General features: G+C 41.3%; 1 protein-coding gene across 1 annotated transcript in view; it reads right to left on the bottom strand.

The window, feature by feature from the left end:
• eif4g2b (eukaryotic translation initiation factor 4, gamma 2b) overlaps positions 1–13,274 on the bottom strand; it is a gene marked incomplete at its 5' end in the record, with an annotated part of 14,385 nt that extends 1,111 nt beyond the window's left edge. Inside the window, 20 exons of the mRNA XM_082538080.1 lie at positions 11–132; positions 296–504; positions 701–905; positions 1,531–1,789; positions 2,014–2,229; positions 2,689–2,793; positions 2,982–3,110; positions 3,570–3,683; positions 3,835–3,998; positions 4,090–4,231; positions 4,455–4,637; positions 4,949–5,059; positions 5,196–5,347; positions 5,448–5,514; positions 5,830–5,961; positions 6,093–6,195; positions 8,520–8,645; positions 10,030–10,095; positions 12,500–12,608; positions 13,160–13,274. Coding sequence (XP_082394206.1) covers positions 11–132; positions 296–504; positions 701–905; positions 1,531–1,789; positions 2,014–2,229; positions 2,689–2,793; positions 2,982–3,110; positions 3,570–3,683; positions 3,835–3,998; positions 4,090–4,231; positions 4,455–4,637; positions 4,949–5,059; positions 5,196–5,347; positions 5,448–5,514; positions 5,830–5,961; positions 6,093–6,195; positions 8,520–8,645; positions 10,030–10,095; positions 12,500–12,608; positions 13,160–13,274 — 2,829 coding nt within the window. The remainder of the gene's footprint in view (positions 1–10; positions 133–295; positions 505–700; positions 906–1,530; positions 1,790–2,013; positions 2,230–2,688; positions 2,794–2,981; positions 3,111–3,569; positions 3,684–3,834; positions 3,999–4,089; positions 4,232–4,454; positions 4,638–4,948; positions 5,060–5,195; positions 5,348–5,447; positions 5,515–5,829; positions 5,962–6,092; positions 6,196–8,519; positions 8,646–10,029; positions 10,096–12,499; positions 12,609–13,159) is intronic.
• Between the last annotated feature and the right edge of the window lie 3,164 nt (positions 13,275–16,438).

Raw genomic sequence — 16,438 nt, forward strand, 5'->3', positions numbered from 1 at the left:
ACTACTGTACCTGGAATAAAGCTTTTCCTTTTCCAGGGAATTCTTGGGTAATGTCTTCTTTCCATGCAAGGAAGGCTTCCTCTTCAATGATCTCCATGTCGTAGAAGTTGACAAAGTAGCGCAGTAGCATGCCTTGTTAAAAACAATAAACAAATGAATTAATATGCACTTAATTCACAACTCCTGCATTATTTATATTTCACTTTTGTAACTAATCAGAGTAATCAAGATTTCACATCCCTGCACTCCCCATTTCTTGTTGCTTACTAGCTAAACTGTACAAGATTTGCTTTACCTTTAGGGAACCCCCGGGCATTGCAGTGCACCTGCAAGGCGTAGAGGGCGCTGACCTGCAGCTCGGTATGGTCGTGCAGGAACTTCTGCATGACGGGCTTGAAGGCCAGCAGCAGCTGTTTCTCTTGTTCCAGCATCTCTTTAGAGGGCGCTGCCAGTTGCTCATCACCCTCTGCCTCGCACAACTCTTGGGAGATGTACTGGAGGAAACTGAAAAAAGATCAGAGGACAAATGTTAGTTAAACTAAAGAACTTCGTTACAATGCCTTAAATGTGTGACCTTGCGGCTATATATTTAGTGACATCGCAGACAAACCAACACTTGCATGCAATTTATAACTGTTATAAAAACAGACTAAGACTATCCTGGGAAAACAGATTCAGTCAAGTCCATCTGCAAATTTACCTGGTCATGAGGATGTTGACAAAGCCTTTATCAGTATGAAACTTGGGTGAAATGTTGTCTTTAATCCACTTGTAGATGGACTGTGGAGAGGGGTCTGCCTTTATCTGCTTCAGCAGCTCCTTCTCCAGCTTCAGCAGAGGGAACAGGAAGCTCAGGCCTTTCCCCTCCAGGATCTCCAGCATGCGGTCCTTGTTCTGATCAATTTCTACCAAGTGGGAGAGCAAGTCATGTATTAGCCAGACAGAACGTGCTCCTGATATGACCTAGGTAATTAAGGTTTCAGAAAGTGATCATTTTAATATGGTCAGGAACAAATATTTAGCTCCATCCTATTAAGATTTCATTTACTCACAATACTCCAACATAACATGCACAAGAAGCATCATTACCTACAAATCTCTTCTGACAAACTGACATTTGGCAGGACTGTATGTTACTGTAACTTCATTTAAATATGAATGTAATGTTGTCTCATTCAGACATCATCGATGGGGGAAACTTGAATATTCACTGGGTACTGTACAACTATTCTGGTGATCGTTATACTGTAAACTGGAGGGAAATGCTGAGAATATAAAATGACAGAATAAAAGAAGCCTAATAGATGAGGGGAGAAATCACTTTGGCATTTTTTCCCAGGAGGGGGTAGAGTAACCCTGTGCTCTCTTCCATCTGAGATTTTATTCCACACTTGCTTCTCCCCCTCCCTTTGCCACTATTGCCAAGTGCTTATTGGTGATTTTAAGATTTATCTGTTGTGAATTGTTGCTATATTTAAAAAATAAAAATAAAAAAAAAATCCTGAATTGGTAGATGGATTGGGGGCCTACCTGGGAGCATCTTCTGCATATTGACCTTGCTCTGCTGGAAGAGGTCAGTGAGCCACTCACGATCCTTGAGCTTGGCCGTCTGCTGCAAGCAGAGCAAGAAGAGTGGGAAGTGGGTTCCGTTCTCCAGGGGGTGAGCCAGCTCCGCCACGCTCACCAGCTCTGCGATGATAGCCCGAGCCGCAAACTGGGCCAGATAAGACTTCACCAGGGGCACGTCCACCTCGATCTTAGGGCACTGGTCCAGGACGTTAAGGAAAGCCTAAAATGAGTGAGGGGAGAAAGAAAATACCTCAAGCATGAAGAATAACACTATGCCCTTCTGGGTTCAGTGACATACGATGTAATTAGTCACAAATAATTACATCAATCTCAGTGAAATAATTGTGAAATAATAAAAGAGCTTTTCTTGTCTTTAAACGTACTGAATGTGTTTGTGCTCAAACACAGAAATGCTCTCCAATACTGAATGAACAGCAGACATACCTGCATGAAGTTCTCCCCAGTGATGAGGCCCTCAGTGCGGAGTGTGTGAATCAGAGTGCTGGCGTGCTCTTTGTCCTCATCTGGACAATCCAGGGAGCACACAATGATCTTACTGAGCATCTCTGGCAGGAAATGCTTTGGAGCCTTCATCTCTCTCACGCCACTCACAGCCTCAGTCAGGTTCTTAGTGTTCAAGTACTCAGTCATGATTGCCTCCTAAACGGAGTAGGCAAGCACATGAACAGAACTGAACCGTGGTCACTCTGATCACCCAGCATAACAAACTGATACGTAGGTCTTGTGGTTTCATCTACTCTGTATGCACATGCTGAGGAGGTAAAATGCTTCAAGTCTAATTCATCTTTTTAGTAGCAAGCAGATTATCTTGCAGTACACCAAAGTGCTTACATAAATATATTTTGCCACTTCTATATTTCACCAGTGATGAATAGAAACTGCTAAACAGGGAGGCTTACCAATATTTATAAGTGAACTGCTTTGCTGTTATGGTTACATCAGAGAGTGTAGCAAACCTTTTGGAAAACTGACCTGCAGTTTTAATTCAATTGTGAGTATGCTGTGGTAAAGCTTTTTATTCATGAGGATTTTACATGATTGTCAAGTGTTGCTTCAGCCTGGAACATATGCTTATGTGACAGAAACTGTTCTCCCTACCGTCATTTTAAGAAGCTCCTCCTTTGCAGGAGGTGGTTTCTTGTTAGTCTTCTGCGGTTTCTCTTGAATAGGTGGAGGGTTGGTCTTCAGGCCAAGCTGTGGAGGCTGAGGGCAAAAGTCATGTATTTGAGTTCACAGATACAGCTCTCCAACAAAACGACACTTCAATCTGTGATTTAATGTTTGCTGTTTATATGCTAGTTGTACAACAACCAGTTTTTTTGTTGTTTTTAAAAACTCACCAACGGTTCTCTTAGATTAACTCACTGACAAACAAGTAGACACTCTCATACCTGTCCCAGAGGGGGAGTCTGAGTGCGTGGGGGTTGGGCACTGGGAGGCATCATGGTCGGGATCTGGGGCTGGAGCTTGGGCACCTGGTTCTTATTGAGGAGGAATGACTGAGCAGGCCTGAGGCTGATCTGTGGGGCCATGAGGCATCATGAACAAAGGAGACAATAGTATTAGTCTTTGTATGTAACAAAAACAACTCAAGTTCCATATCAGCTATAAATAAAATGCCCTCATATCTCATAATCGCAGTCAGCGGACCCTGTTGCCAGTTTGAATAAAAAGGAGAAGTGGAGGAGGGACAGAAAAGAGGAGATTAAAGACAGAGACGATAGTAAAAGAAAGACTAGCAGCAGGTTGGATTCCTCAGAATAACGCGTCTTTTTATAATCACTGGGCATCACGACTCAACACAGGACATTAGGAGAGCAGAATGCAGCCTTTACAGGCTAGTGTAAAACATTTGATGTTTTAACTTTGTTAAATCTTTTTTTAGTATGACACACACACACACACACACACACACAAAAATAAAAAAAATAAAAAAGTTTTTGGCAACAATTAACTCAGCCACGCTAGGAGCTACTTACCTCGTCAGCATTGAGCTGTCCTTTCTTGCTGAATCGTGGAGGCATGTCCTTGGACTGGACCTGCTGCTGGGCCATGTGGTTCTGGTTCTGGTTGAGGAAATGCTGGTTCTGAACCTATAAGTGTTCACACAGGCAAAAGATTCAAATGATCAAAGACAGTCAAAAGCAGCTAAACAGGTTCTATAATTTGTTTCCCCATTTCCACACAGCTTTAACCTGGAGAACTTTAAGACTAAACTAATGTAAACTTTCAAAAGCAGGCTACCTGGTTGGACTTAACAAAAGACTTGGGCCCCATGTCAAACTGTGACTGAGGTGGAGGGGCAATGTGGCCACCGTGGCCATTGAAGAGTGGGTTGGTGCGATGGCGTCCCATAGTAGGCGAGTACCTGTCCTGAATAACCCCCGGGCCAGTTCCAATCCCACTGCCTGAGAGAACAAAGATGTTTTAAGATGGCCTCGTACAACAAAAACAGGAAAGGAAGTGCACAGGCATACATGATACAGGAACAAAACACACCTGGCATCTGTCCAAACATGTCAGCCAAACCCCCAAGAGTCTCCCTGTCCAGTTTCATTCTGCTGGGCATGAAAGGGCTTTCCAGGAAGAAGTCCATCCTCATCCCCTGAGACATGGGTGCTGGGATGAAAACACCCAAATCCTACAACAACATGCATGACAGAATCAGTCAATAACTGTGCCACAGTCCAGAATTCAAATTCAATATTAACCATTTTGAAAACTCTGAACTAAATTAAACACATTTCAGAGTGGAAACCTTTAACTGTCTGCTTACTTCTCGCATCACATTTATCACAAGGGACTCCTTGCTAATGTACAGAAACATAAACAGAATGAACTGAACCCTTAAATAATGGACTCGCCTTCACTGCATCTTGACGGATCTGGTTAATTGTCTTTGGTCCGTTATCGATGAAAGCCTTGCGGGGGACCCAGTTGTTTTCTCGAAGTTCCACTGTATCTTGCAGCAGGAAGCGGATCCTAGCGGGCAACTCCTTGTTGTTCATTAAGGATCGCATACGGCCAAAGTACTGATCCATTAAAGACTGATGACAGGATGGAGAGAAAAAGGAAGTGAGCAAAGAGCAGTTCGTAAATAAAGTTTTAGAGCTGATTTTATATCAACGCTGGCTGGGTCAATTGCCTTCACGGTTCTGTCTGATGGAGTAAAAACAATAAATGCACCTACTTTTCTTGCATTTAACAAACTAATGATTCAACTTTGTGACCTATGAATGTTAGTTACACAGTCATTTTTAATAAATAAATAAAAAAAGTGTTGAATTGAGATGTTGTGTTTACACCTTAAGCCTATACACAGCCTCTCCAAACAGCTATAGTTTATGAAAGCTGTCACCTTTGCTTTCTCATGGTCGAGTCTCGGCCCCACTGTTCTCATTATCTGACAGAGGCATTCCAGATCCTCCCCCATATCCTTGAGCTGGACTCTCTTCTTCTTTTCCAGAAGCTTCAGAGTGCAGGGAAACAAGGGAGAATTGTCATGGAATATGTAATGGATCTATATTCTGGTTTATCTTGCAAATAAGAACCCCAGAATTAAAAGATAAGATTATTAAACACAATTTAAAAAAATAAATCCATACTGTCTTGATGCATTTATGAAGGATAGATTCATGGATGAGGTCAAGTTTGCCAAGTTCCCCGATGAATTTAATGTTGCCAAGCATCTTGATCTTGGCAATGGCACGCTGCTCCTCCTCCTCCGAAGTAAGAGGGTTGTCATGTTTGTCATAGACTGAGGCGAAAAGATTATCAGAGGTAAGCAACAAAAAGTTTATGTAACTAACTACACCACGAGGACCTCTTGGGAGATTCACAAAGACAAACGGACTTACTTTCAACATTTCTGGTGCGGTTCTCAAATTCATCTTGAAGCTTGGAAATCAGCAGTCTTCTGAAGGTCTACAAAAACCAGACAAAACCCAATGTTTGAACAGTTAAAAAAAAAATGAATTCAAGGCATTTCCATAAAGGTTAACAAAAAGTGTTAGGACTTGCTTTTTTCATCTGAATAAATGGGGATTTTAAAAACAATAGTCATTTAAAAAAAAAAAAAAAAAAAAACCACACAATTATCCTTTTCAAAAGTAAAGAGTTCCTAATGACTTTAAACTGTGTTGAGCAGGCCTAATAAAACAGCAAGGTCACAAACAGAAAAACTTTGCTGTATCACAGACTGAAAAGAATATTTTGCAGCAGAACATCAGTGAGACTCACTGTGCTCTGCTTTTGGGGTGTCTGGATATCAGGTGAAGTGCCATCAAAGTTTGGTGCGTCCTCTGCCAAGCGCAGACATAGCTGAGCATAGAGCGAGCTATATTTCGGCTCTTCTAAGGCTTTGTCTACAATCTGAAATGCAGAAACAAAACCAGGGAGGTCATTAAAGCACGTAGTGTATGAATCACTCAGAGCAGCCGGCCAAGTATAGATGCATACATTTCCATTTAGCTTCGTTCCAAAGAATACAGATAAGCGCTTACCAGCAAGATGATTCCTTTAAGGACGAGTTTTGAATCTACGCCCACATTCAGGAGCTCAAGGCATAGCTTGTCAAACTTCTCAGGCGTGAGTTTGTTGAGTATGCTAACAAAAGAAAAGAAAAAAAAAGAAAAAGAAAGAGAGGTAGCAAGACTAAATATTAGAATCTGAACACTTATTAGATTTTAAGGATTTTGACTGGATATAATGATTGCCCAAGACCAAAAAGTAGGCATGTGATATTGCCAAGAAGGTTCTGTTTATTGTAAGGGGGGAAAAAAAAACAAACAACAACAACAACAACAACAACCAAAAAAGAAAGAAAAAAAAAAGAAAAAAAAAAAAGACAGAAATCCTGAGCTCAGATCCTGAGCATTCTGTGGTCAACACTGGCAAGCTTAGATTGCCAGAGGAAACACTGTCACCCGATCTTTTGTACTTGTGAACATCTCCTGATACATACAAAGCAGAGCTTAAGTGCCTTTAGCAAAACACATGCCATGTAAGTGACTCCAGCCCTACGAAATTAAATACTTCATTTCTAATCAAGTTGGAATAATCTCAATAAGAGGTATAAACACCTTAATGAAAACCAAAATTATATTCTTTTGGTAAGTCCCTTCATGGATTGCCACAGCAGATCATCAGTAGGGCTGCCACGATTTGTCGACTAGTCACGATTACGTCGACTATCAAAATCGTCGACGACTGATTTAATAGTCGACGCGTCGTTTGAAGCTTTGTAAGATCCCAAAAGACGCAGGAATAAGTAGCAGGATTTAAGAGTGTAATAATGGACTGAAACAGAAGATGGCAGCACTGCATGTACAAGGATGCCAGCTGCCGTTAAACCCCGAAGAAGAAGAAGCAGCAGCTGTGTCCCAGAATTCATAGCGCGGCCCAGCTTAGTTTCCAACAATGGCGGCAGCTAGTTAGTTTTAATATTACTCTTATTATTCTTTCTGGGTCACAAAATAAACGTTTAACATATTTTCAGGCGAGAATGTAGCTGTGTAAACCTCAAATATCGGCTCAGTTTATCAGGACACCACATATTTTCAAAAGCGCTCCGACGTTTTCGGAGGCGTCTGTTACCCACTAGCTCGATAGCTAGCCGGGGGCTAGGTCACTAGCGCGGTGAGAACACCGGACTCCCCGCAAATTGTTTTCAAACCCACCGCCGTCTTTCGCTACTCAGGTTAAATATATATGAGTCACTTAGATAAATTAAAAATGTTGTTGTTTGGCTTTTTTTTTTTTTTGTATTTTATTTGTTCCTGAGTAAATCGGTTTGTCTGAGATTAAAGTTATAGTTTTTACACAGCTGAATAAACGTCAAGCAGACAACTGATTATCAGAAGTGAGAGATGCTCGAGAATATACTCCGTTGTCCTGTTATATTTTAGATAGCAAGGAGTTTATTAAACTTCACCGAAACAATCTGCAAATTTCATTAAAATTGAATAAACTATCATCTTGTCTTTATTTTTAGTTAGCACCTTAAAAGCTTAAAGCTGTAAGATAATGATAGTTATATAAGAGCAGATGCATGCTGGTGCAATAAGCTGTAGTTTTACGTCCAGTGGATGATGATCTGATTAGTCGACTAATCGCATAAATAATCGGTGACTAGTCGACTATCAAAATAATCGTTTGTGGCAGCCCTAATCATCAGCCTTCATCTCACCCCATCCCTAGCATCCTCCATCACACCATCCGGCAACATGTCCTCCTTCACTACATCCACAAATCTTGTTCAATATATCCACTGACCCTCCTCTGCACATATCCAAACCATCTCAGCCTTGCCTATCCAGCTGTCCCTCTGATGTACTCCTCTCTAATCCTGGCCAAACTGATCACTTCCAATGGAAACCATAACATCTTCAGCGCTGCCAACTAACTCAGGCTCCTGTCTCTTTTCTTAGTACCGCTGACTCCAAACCATCATAGCAGGTCTTACGTCTTGTAAATCTTCACTTTCACTCTTGCTTCTATGCTTTTGTCACAAATCACACCTGAGAGTCAACTCCACCCTGCCAGCACTCTCTTCCTCACTAGTACATCTGTCTCACTCTCATTCACACACAGCCCATGGAGACTCCTGCCTCCATCTTACCTATTCATCACCACAGTAAACAATGACCCACAAAACAAAATAAATCAATACCAATAATAAATTAATCTTAACTCTTAAGCTGGTATTTAACAGATTCCACAGAGGTCTGCACAAAACAAAAGTATAATTTGGATGAAGATTAAACTTGATTTACAGACAGGTTTACTGTGGCATCCAAACACTGATCTGTTTAGATGAATTTGTTTAGTTGTTTAGTCTGAGCACAACTGAAATGGGTTAAGTAGCAATTAAAAAAAAAAATCTCTCTCTCAGTCAACCCTTTAAATATGCATCGGGAGTTGAACCTTACCCCCTCACTTTCCTGAAGATTGCATCGTGTCGCTCTTTTTCGTTGCTGGAGTTGACATCTCGTCTAGTGCTTCGTGAAGGAACCCATCTCTGAACGCTTTGCCCTGGGGTTTTCCCCAGGAACTCGCTGTAGAAATACAGAGCAAGAGATTGAGTATACTGGCACAGAATCTCAATTTGTGGTGGGTAAAGTGAAATGCGCAATTGTTCAAGCATAGAGCTTAATACCACACACTCATCACAACAGTGATCCCCGCAGGTCTATCTGCCCCCTTAAAGCATGCAGCAGAGCAGCAATAATTAAAATTAGGTGTTAAATAAAAATAAGTCTTGGTAGCCGGGGATCAGTCCACCAGGGCCTCCGGCTCCTGGCCACTGCCCGGCACACAATGCACCTACGGCACCTCCTGCGGGTGGTGGGCCTGCGGGAGGATGGGCCCATGTCCCCTTTTCAGGCTGCACCCGGCTGGCCCCCATGGACTAAGGCCCGGCCACCAGACGCTCGCCCTCGGGCACCCTCCCTGGGCCTGGCTCCACAGCGGGGCCCCGGTAACCCTATCCTGGGAAGGGTAAACTGTTCCCTCAACGTTTTCCTCATAAGGGTCTTCTGAAACCCTCTTTGTCTGGTCCCTCACCCAGGACCAATTTGCCATGGGAGACCCTATCAGGGGGCAAAAGCCCCCGGACAACATAGACCCTGGGATCCCTGGGACATACAAACCCCTCCACCACGATAAGGTGGTGGAGGGGTTTGTTCTCTCAACATCCTCGAGGTCTCTACAGGAGGCTCCTTAAAGGCACTTAAATAGGGGGAATTTGTTTTGTGATATCCCTTATTTCGTGATCACCCTTAGAGATAGGGTGAGAAGTTCAGCCATTCGGGAGAGGCTCAGAGTAGAGCCGCTGCTCCTGCACATCGAAAGGAGCCAGCTGAGGTGGTTCAGGCATCTGACAAGGATGCCTCCTGGGTGAGGTGTTCCGGGCATGTCCTACCCAGAGGAGGGGACATGCCCGGAACATGTCCCCTCCTCCGGGCAGACCCAGGATACGCTGTAGAGATTATATCTCTCGGCTGGCCTGGAAACGCCTTGGCGTTCCCCCAGATAAGCTAGAGGAGGTGGCTGGAGAGAGGGAGGTTTTGGCTTCTCTGCTTAGACTGCTGCCCCCGCAACCCGGCCCCAGATAAAGCGGAAAAAGAAGATGGATGGATGGATGGATGGATAAAAATAAGCCTCTCACTAAAAGCAGTCAAAAATATTTTTAAATGGTCAACACAAATGTTAATGCATTGCCAACTTGTTAAATACTTTTTAAAACTCCTTTGTTGTAAAGTGATCTCAGGCTTCCCAGAATGGTAAACACGTTTGGGCAATCTGCAGCTATTATGTTGCATGACATCAGGGTAATCAAGATTTTCTAGTGAATCTCTTCCACACTGGGGGAATGAATAATACCTACTGATTCCTTATTACAACCAATTAGTTTATCACATATTAAGTACACATACAAACCTGTTGCCGACAGTCTTGGGATAGTGCTGAGGTGCACCCCTACCACCTCCTCCCCCCGAAGAAGCACTGCAGAAGTAAACAACACAGTGGAACACTTAAAATTCATGCAGCACTGGTGTGCTTTTTCATTCAACCTTCAGTTGCACTAAAGAACACACTGAGAGAAAAGCACTCACTAAAAATACATTTTTAAAACTGCACAGTTGGATAATTAACTATTGTAAAGAGCTACATAGATATAAAATAACACACCGCACAACACAAAATATCTTTCCAATTAAACTGTAGCACCGCAACTGATCACTGGATTTACAACTATCATCTAGTTTTTGTAATCGCTAGAAGAACAAAGCTCGCTTGAAATCCTATAAGGCACTAAATATACAAATTAATAAAAATTAAACTAAACTGAGAAGTAGTAAAGGTTTGGCAGGGCCAAGAGCTTTATGAATAAGACTCACTTGAGGCACTTATGCCAGTTATTAGAGAGCCAGTAACAGTTTGTGTTTGCTGACAAAGAATTGTTATATTTATGAATTGCATGACAAATTCAATCCATCTGCAAGAAGAAAGGTTAACTCCAAATGTAAAGTCAGCTTGGTAAAAATGCAGTTCTCTGGTATAGCCCTTACTTTTATGTTGTATTGTTGGATCGAATTTAGTTTCCTTCTACTTAATTTATGTGGATTGCATTCAGAAGTTGCTCAGCAAATTAACCCATTATTGCATTAATATTTTTTTGTTGTTGCTGCCATTTTGACTTAAATTATTTAGGTCTGTTCTTTTCTGAAACATTGGTAGTTCATATTCCCAAAACAGCTTCTACTTAAATAGAAGTAAATTAAAACCAATAGGATGAAAAGACAATGCTATTGGTGTATCCATCACTGGTGCTTATTGTACATGAGGAGAGACAAAAATGGCCTGGTAAATGGTAAATGGCCTGTATTTATATAGCGCTTTATTAGTCCCTAAGGACTCCAAAGCGCTTTACATATCCAGTCATCCACCCATTCACACACACATTCACACACTGGTGATGGCAAGCCACATTGTAGCCACAGCCACCCTGGGGCGCACTGACAGAGGAGAGGCTGCCGGACACTGGTGCCACCGGGCCCTCTGACCACCACCAGTAGGCAACGGGTGAAGTGTCTTGCCCAAGGACACAACGGCCGAGACTGTCCAAGCCGGGGCTCGAACCAGCAACCTTCCGATTACAAGGCGAACTCCTAACTCTTGAGCCACGATCGCCCCCTATAATGTATAGCTCCACACTCAGGGGTTAAAGTGGGCAGAATGAGCTGGAACTGCAACGTTTAAATGAACAAATATCAGCAAACACAGTATCAGCAAAACTGTCTCTGTGCAGTTTTTCCTCACTGTCTGTCTGCTAGCTAAAGGTACAGCTACTTTATTTCCCAGGGAGCTAAAAGAAGGAGCGATGAAGCCGCTCAGAGACAAAGAAAGAAGAAGGTTATTTCTAAAGTTAAGGAGTACTTTGTGACATTTGAGAGGGAAATTTTAAAGATTTTGTGTAAAAGTATGACAATTAATTAGGTTTTTTTAATGAACAGATATTGGTCAGATATAAACTCTGAAAGGACAATGTCAGGTTACACTATGTTTAGATGGAATTAACTTCAGTTACAATCATTTTGATTCACTCACTGAATTCCACCTTTATATTGCCTGGGTGCTGGAAATTAGCCGTGACAATCCGTGTTAACATCTGCTTTGCTGTTTAACGCAAGTCAGCTGATCACAGCCTGCACACAAAATCTACTAGTGGTCACAACAGACATTAATGTGACATTTCTAAGTCATACCCCCCCACTCTCCACCACTACAGATGATCTACAACTGCCAAATCCCAACCGTACTCCTTTCTCTGTTTAGATGTGGAGGCAGCATCCATCTACAATGCAAGCAACAGCAGCTAGGTAGTTTTTATAAAATTCTTTTAGTTTTTACTCTGCTTGGGTTCTACACAACAGATGCTCAAGCTTTCATTACCATTAAGGTTGAACAATTGTTTCTATTCGTGTGACTTCAAAATAGTTTTATTATTATCATTATATTAACACATGAGGTTCAGCTTCCTTTGCAAAAACAAACAAATTTATTCATACAAAAGACCTTACTTTTCCCCGTTACCTCAGTCAAGTATCTGTACCTCTACTCAAGTGAAGAATGACTGTAACTTTGGCTACCTCTGCCTGCAGATGTGCTGCCTTTATCAACATGCAACCAATAGGACAGAAACCCTTTCAAGGATCAGTCTGTATACCCAACCCCCTTTTTCAAAAGGTCTCACAAAGAATTGCCTGACAGCCATTTTGAGCCTTCCCACATCCTGCTTTGTTCTATAGGCCGGAAGTTCCTGCTCAAAATGCTAGCAGAGGGCTAACCATGGGGAGAAAAAGAAAATTCCATGTTGGCATTTCCTGTACAGGCCATGACTTATTACCTGAAACGAGAAGCACCCCCTTCTGCAATCACACTCTCCACTTTGGCGGCTTGAGAATGAAGAATACTCAAAAGAATAAGAAGAATAGGAAGGGATGGGGAAAACGGTGCTGAGGAAGAGAAAAGGGAATGCAATTAGCCACTATAGGGGCTCTGGGAAAACAAGACAGGCACGGACTACACGATTAGAGAAACGTTAAACAGGACACGATTAGGTTGTTAAAAAAAAAAAACCCAAAGACATTTACACGACTGATAAACAATTCCGTGACTAGGTCTTCCGAGGCCCAGCCACTCACAGAAAAGAATAAATAAAAATAAATAACATAAACCTGCCTCTTTACTTAAGTTATACACGAACCCACTACAGATGTGTTTGCTGAACACTGATTAAGTGGCATGATAAAACGATATTAAATGTCGAAATGTAAACATTTGTGCAGGTCTTTGCTCGGCTACAACAAAGCAAAGGTGCGTCAGCTAACTGGCTAACCTAATTAGCTAGCCTGGTGGGTCTCTAAAGCCATAGGCTACGTCACGACATTGCTAAGATTTTTAGAATTTTTTCCATAAACCGTGTTTTAACATTATAGTTTTCTACAATTTACCAAGTGTTAAATGAGAAGCGTGACGCTACGTGGAAATAGATGCTTGGGGTTACACTGGCTCTCCACAGTTGGTGCTTTGTGTTGCTTTGCTGCTATAGCTCGAAAAGAGGACCAGTCTGCATACCCAGCGCTGCACCGTGTTGCAGTGAAACAGGGCAGGGCAAGCATGGCTGGCTAACGTTTACAGCCGATTCTTCGTGTCGCCATCCCTTGCTGAGATTACTTATACAGATTTCATACGAGTGTTGAAGCGAACTTGGCTGAATCTGTGTGGTGGGACTCGTGAATTTAATCATTTAGCGGACCCATTAACACGTTTGTGTACTTTTAAGTTTTCGTTGGAGTAGCTAAAGGACGACGCCATTTTCTACCTTTATTTAAATTAGCCGAGACATCTGCAAGCTAGGCTATCCACCGGCTCTTAAGCTAATATGCTATAGTTAGCTTAAGCAAGCTGTTGGTAGACGTTTCAATTTTAGCTTACTAGCTAGCAGAAGCCATTTTGGAAAAACCAGTGCGGTCGTGTAAAGGAAAGAAATGTCTTACCTTCACCAAAGCAACTTCAGTTTTGTTTTGTTGTATGACTACCAAAGAAGAAATGAGAAGATTTATAAATAAAGAGGGTTTTGCGTTGGGTATTAGGATAGCTAATAGCAGAGAGATAGCCGCATAAACACACACACACAAACCCCTTACTGGCCGCTTTGTTTGCATTAGCTAGCTGGTAGAGAGCCCAAAAGCTAGTAGCCTTATGGGGGCAGAAATGTCACCAATTTGCATCACCACGCATCTTGTTGCCATGTCAATTCTGTCCAATCACACCAAAGATATGTTTTTAAGGCGTTTCTACTATCCAATGAGAGCACCGCCTTATTTATTTGATTGACACACAATTCAACCTATGGCGCACAGGGACAAATCAACTAATCACTATATTTTTTTCAGTAATTTACAAAACTGACGAATTTTTAAAGTAAAGGTTTTAAAAAAAATTGTACAAAACGGATTTGATTATATTTGAGTTTAAGTTATGAGAAAATAATTCTTACTATTGACCACTGGCTATTTCTTAATAACCTTATTTTGCTTTTCTGTTCTTTTTTGTAAATACTTTTTTGAATAGTTTTGGGAGAGCTTCACACCATACATTGTGAGTGTTTTCACACTGGGGGAAGCCCCATAGTTCTGTAATGTTTTCCCTCAGTATATATTTTAGTTGGTCATGTTGTTCAGAAAAATTACACTTCACATTTATATGGACTTCACACTCTTACCCTTTTGACTCACCAATCAAATGAAAGTATTTTTTTTATTAGTCTTCTGTTACTAATGGCTTAAAGTCCACTGACAGTCTTTGAAAAGTTTCATTCATTTTCATTCTTATTGTTACATCCCCTGGCTAGTCTAGGGGGTTTGAAGGGACAAACATAAAGGTGGAAAGTGAAGGAGGAGCCAAGATGGTAGTTTTAAAAAGGTTTATTTAATGCTAGTGATGAAATTTGGGTTCAGACTGAGGTATAACTTCAGGGAGAGCCAAGGCCAACATAACAAACAAAACACCCCTGATGTGAAAATAAAAGAAACTTACCTAACTCCAAAGAAAACCAAATATATAACCTATAACCATAACCTACCTAACAACACGTAAACAGGAGAAAACAGGGTGTCAAAACAAAAGGCAGCTCTCCCCTACAAGCAGTCTGAACATGAAAACAAAAAAATGCACATACAAGTCACAAAGGCATGCACGCCTGTACAGGTATGGAAAACAAAATGGCCAGAGGGCACAGAAACACTGCTCCACAGGCCTTAAGTATTCTGATTAACAATTAGCTGGACTCTGAGCAGCATCCAATCAGGACAGAGGAGGTGGAGCTTAGACAAAACATAAGGAGTTAGTTGAGAGAAGAAAACCAACATCCTCCTGTGGGATGTAACACTTATATATAGGTTAATCTCCAGGAAGGAGTTAATCGTGTATAAAAAGAAAGAAGTGTCTCATGCAAACCTTTATGTTTGGATTTTATTTTCGTCTTGTTACTTCAAGTTAGATGAGTGGTTCAGTCACCATGAGACTTTAACCAATGGCCTTTTATTTAAGAGCTCATTTGCCCTGCTACTTTTGTATCTGCTGAATAAAATCCACTAGGAAGTGGTCAGTGGATTTTATTCAGTCCAGTGCCAAACAGTTATGTCACTTAATTCACAACTGCCAAGTTTGGAGCTGTATAGGCCCAGGCCAAGGGCAAACCACTCACACTTATAAGTTGGCTGAAAAGGGGTCTTGACCTCCTCTTCTCCATGCAGCCAGGAAAGTAATTGGGAACCTCCATCACCCCAGACACCCCCCCCCCCCCCCTCTCCAATACTTGCAGTTAATCAAACTCCCACCTCTTCACCTTTAGCAGCACTGTTGCTAGGAAAACAACATCCAGAAAAGGACAGAAAACAGGAAATAAAATGGGCTTCCAAGAGTCAGTATCTATTCCTTAAAATGAAAATAATTTTAGTTTATGTTTTGTTTATGTAACCAGTAGGCTTCATGCAACTGTAATGGCAATTTTTATCGGTGAAACCAACTTACGAGGTTGGGCTTAAATGTAAACTGTGTCTCGTTAACTGAAAACCACACACCCTTAGCAGTCTAATTTTGCCCCATTAGATCAGGATTAATAATGCACACACAACTGCAAATGCCACGGATGAATACTCGTGTGAATCCCCCTCTCTGGTTTAGTAGCATCTGGTTGAAAGAAACGCTGTAAGAAAGGTGACTTTGGATGTTGGACATGGCATTATAATAATATCTGTAACATAGGATGTATAACATCATCAAAATCAAACAAAACATACAGCTTCGAATATTTCAGCCACCTGCTGGTATTTAAGTAAAGCATACAAGGATGACAAAGAAGAAGCAGTCGGCCTCTGTTAAATTGTAGAAACTTTTTATTTGGCATTTTTTTTCAAGTGTTATGCTAAACATATGTAACAAAATTATTTCAGTGTTTTTAGCATGAATACAAAACACATTTGCTAATATTTGACATTTCAGCTGAAGTTGTTTTAGGAAAATAAAATAGTGTTGACCATTACACACCCTCTATTTGTTTTGTTTTTTCATTTTTGAAACATGCTGGGAGATTCTCACTTTATTTTGTAATATTACAGGGTATGCATTGTTTATATTAGGACATTACAATCTTATCCTTTTGACTCAACAGACAAATGTCAGTAATTTTTTCATTAGTGTTTACTTGGCTTTGAATGTGGTATTACTATCTTCTTAAAGACCTCCTTTCTTTTAGGGAAAAAGGCCCGAATGAACACAA

This window comes from Aulonocara stuartgranti (assembly GCF_965226115.1).
Source record: "Aulonocara stuartgranti genome assembly, chromosome: 7".
NCBI classification, from domain to species: Eukaryota; Metazoa; Chordata; class Actinopteri; order Cichliformes; family Cichlidae; genus Aulonocara; species Aulonocara stuartgranti.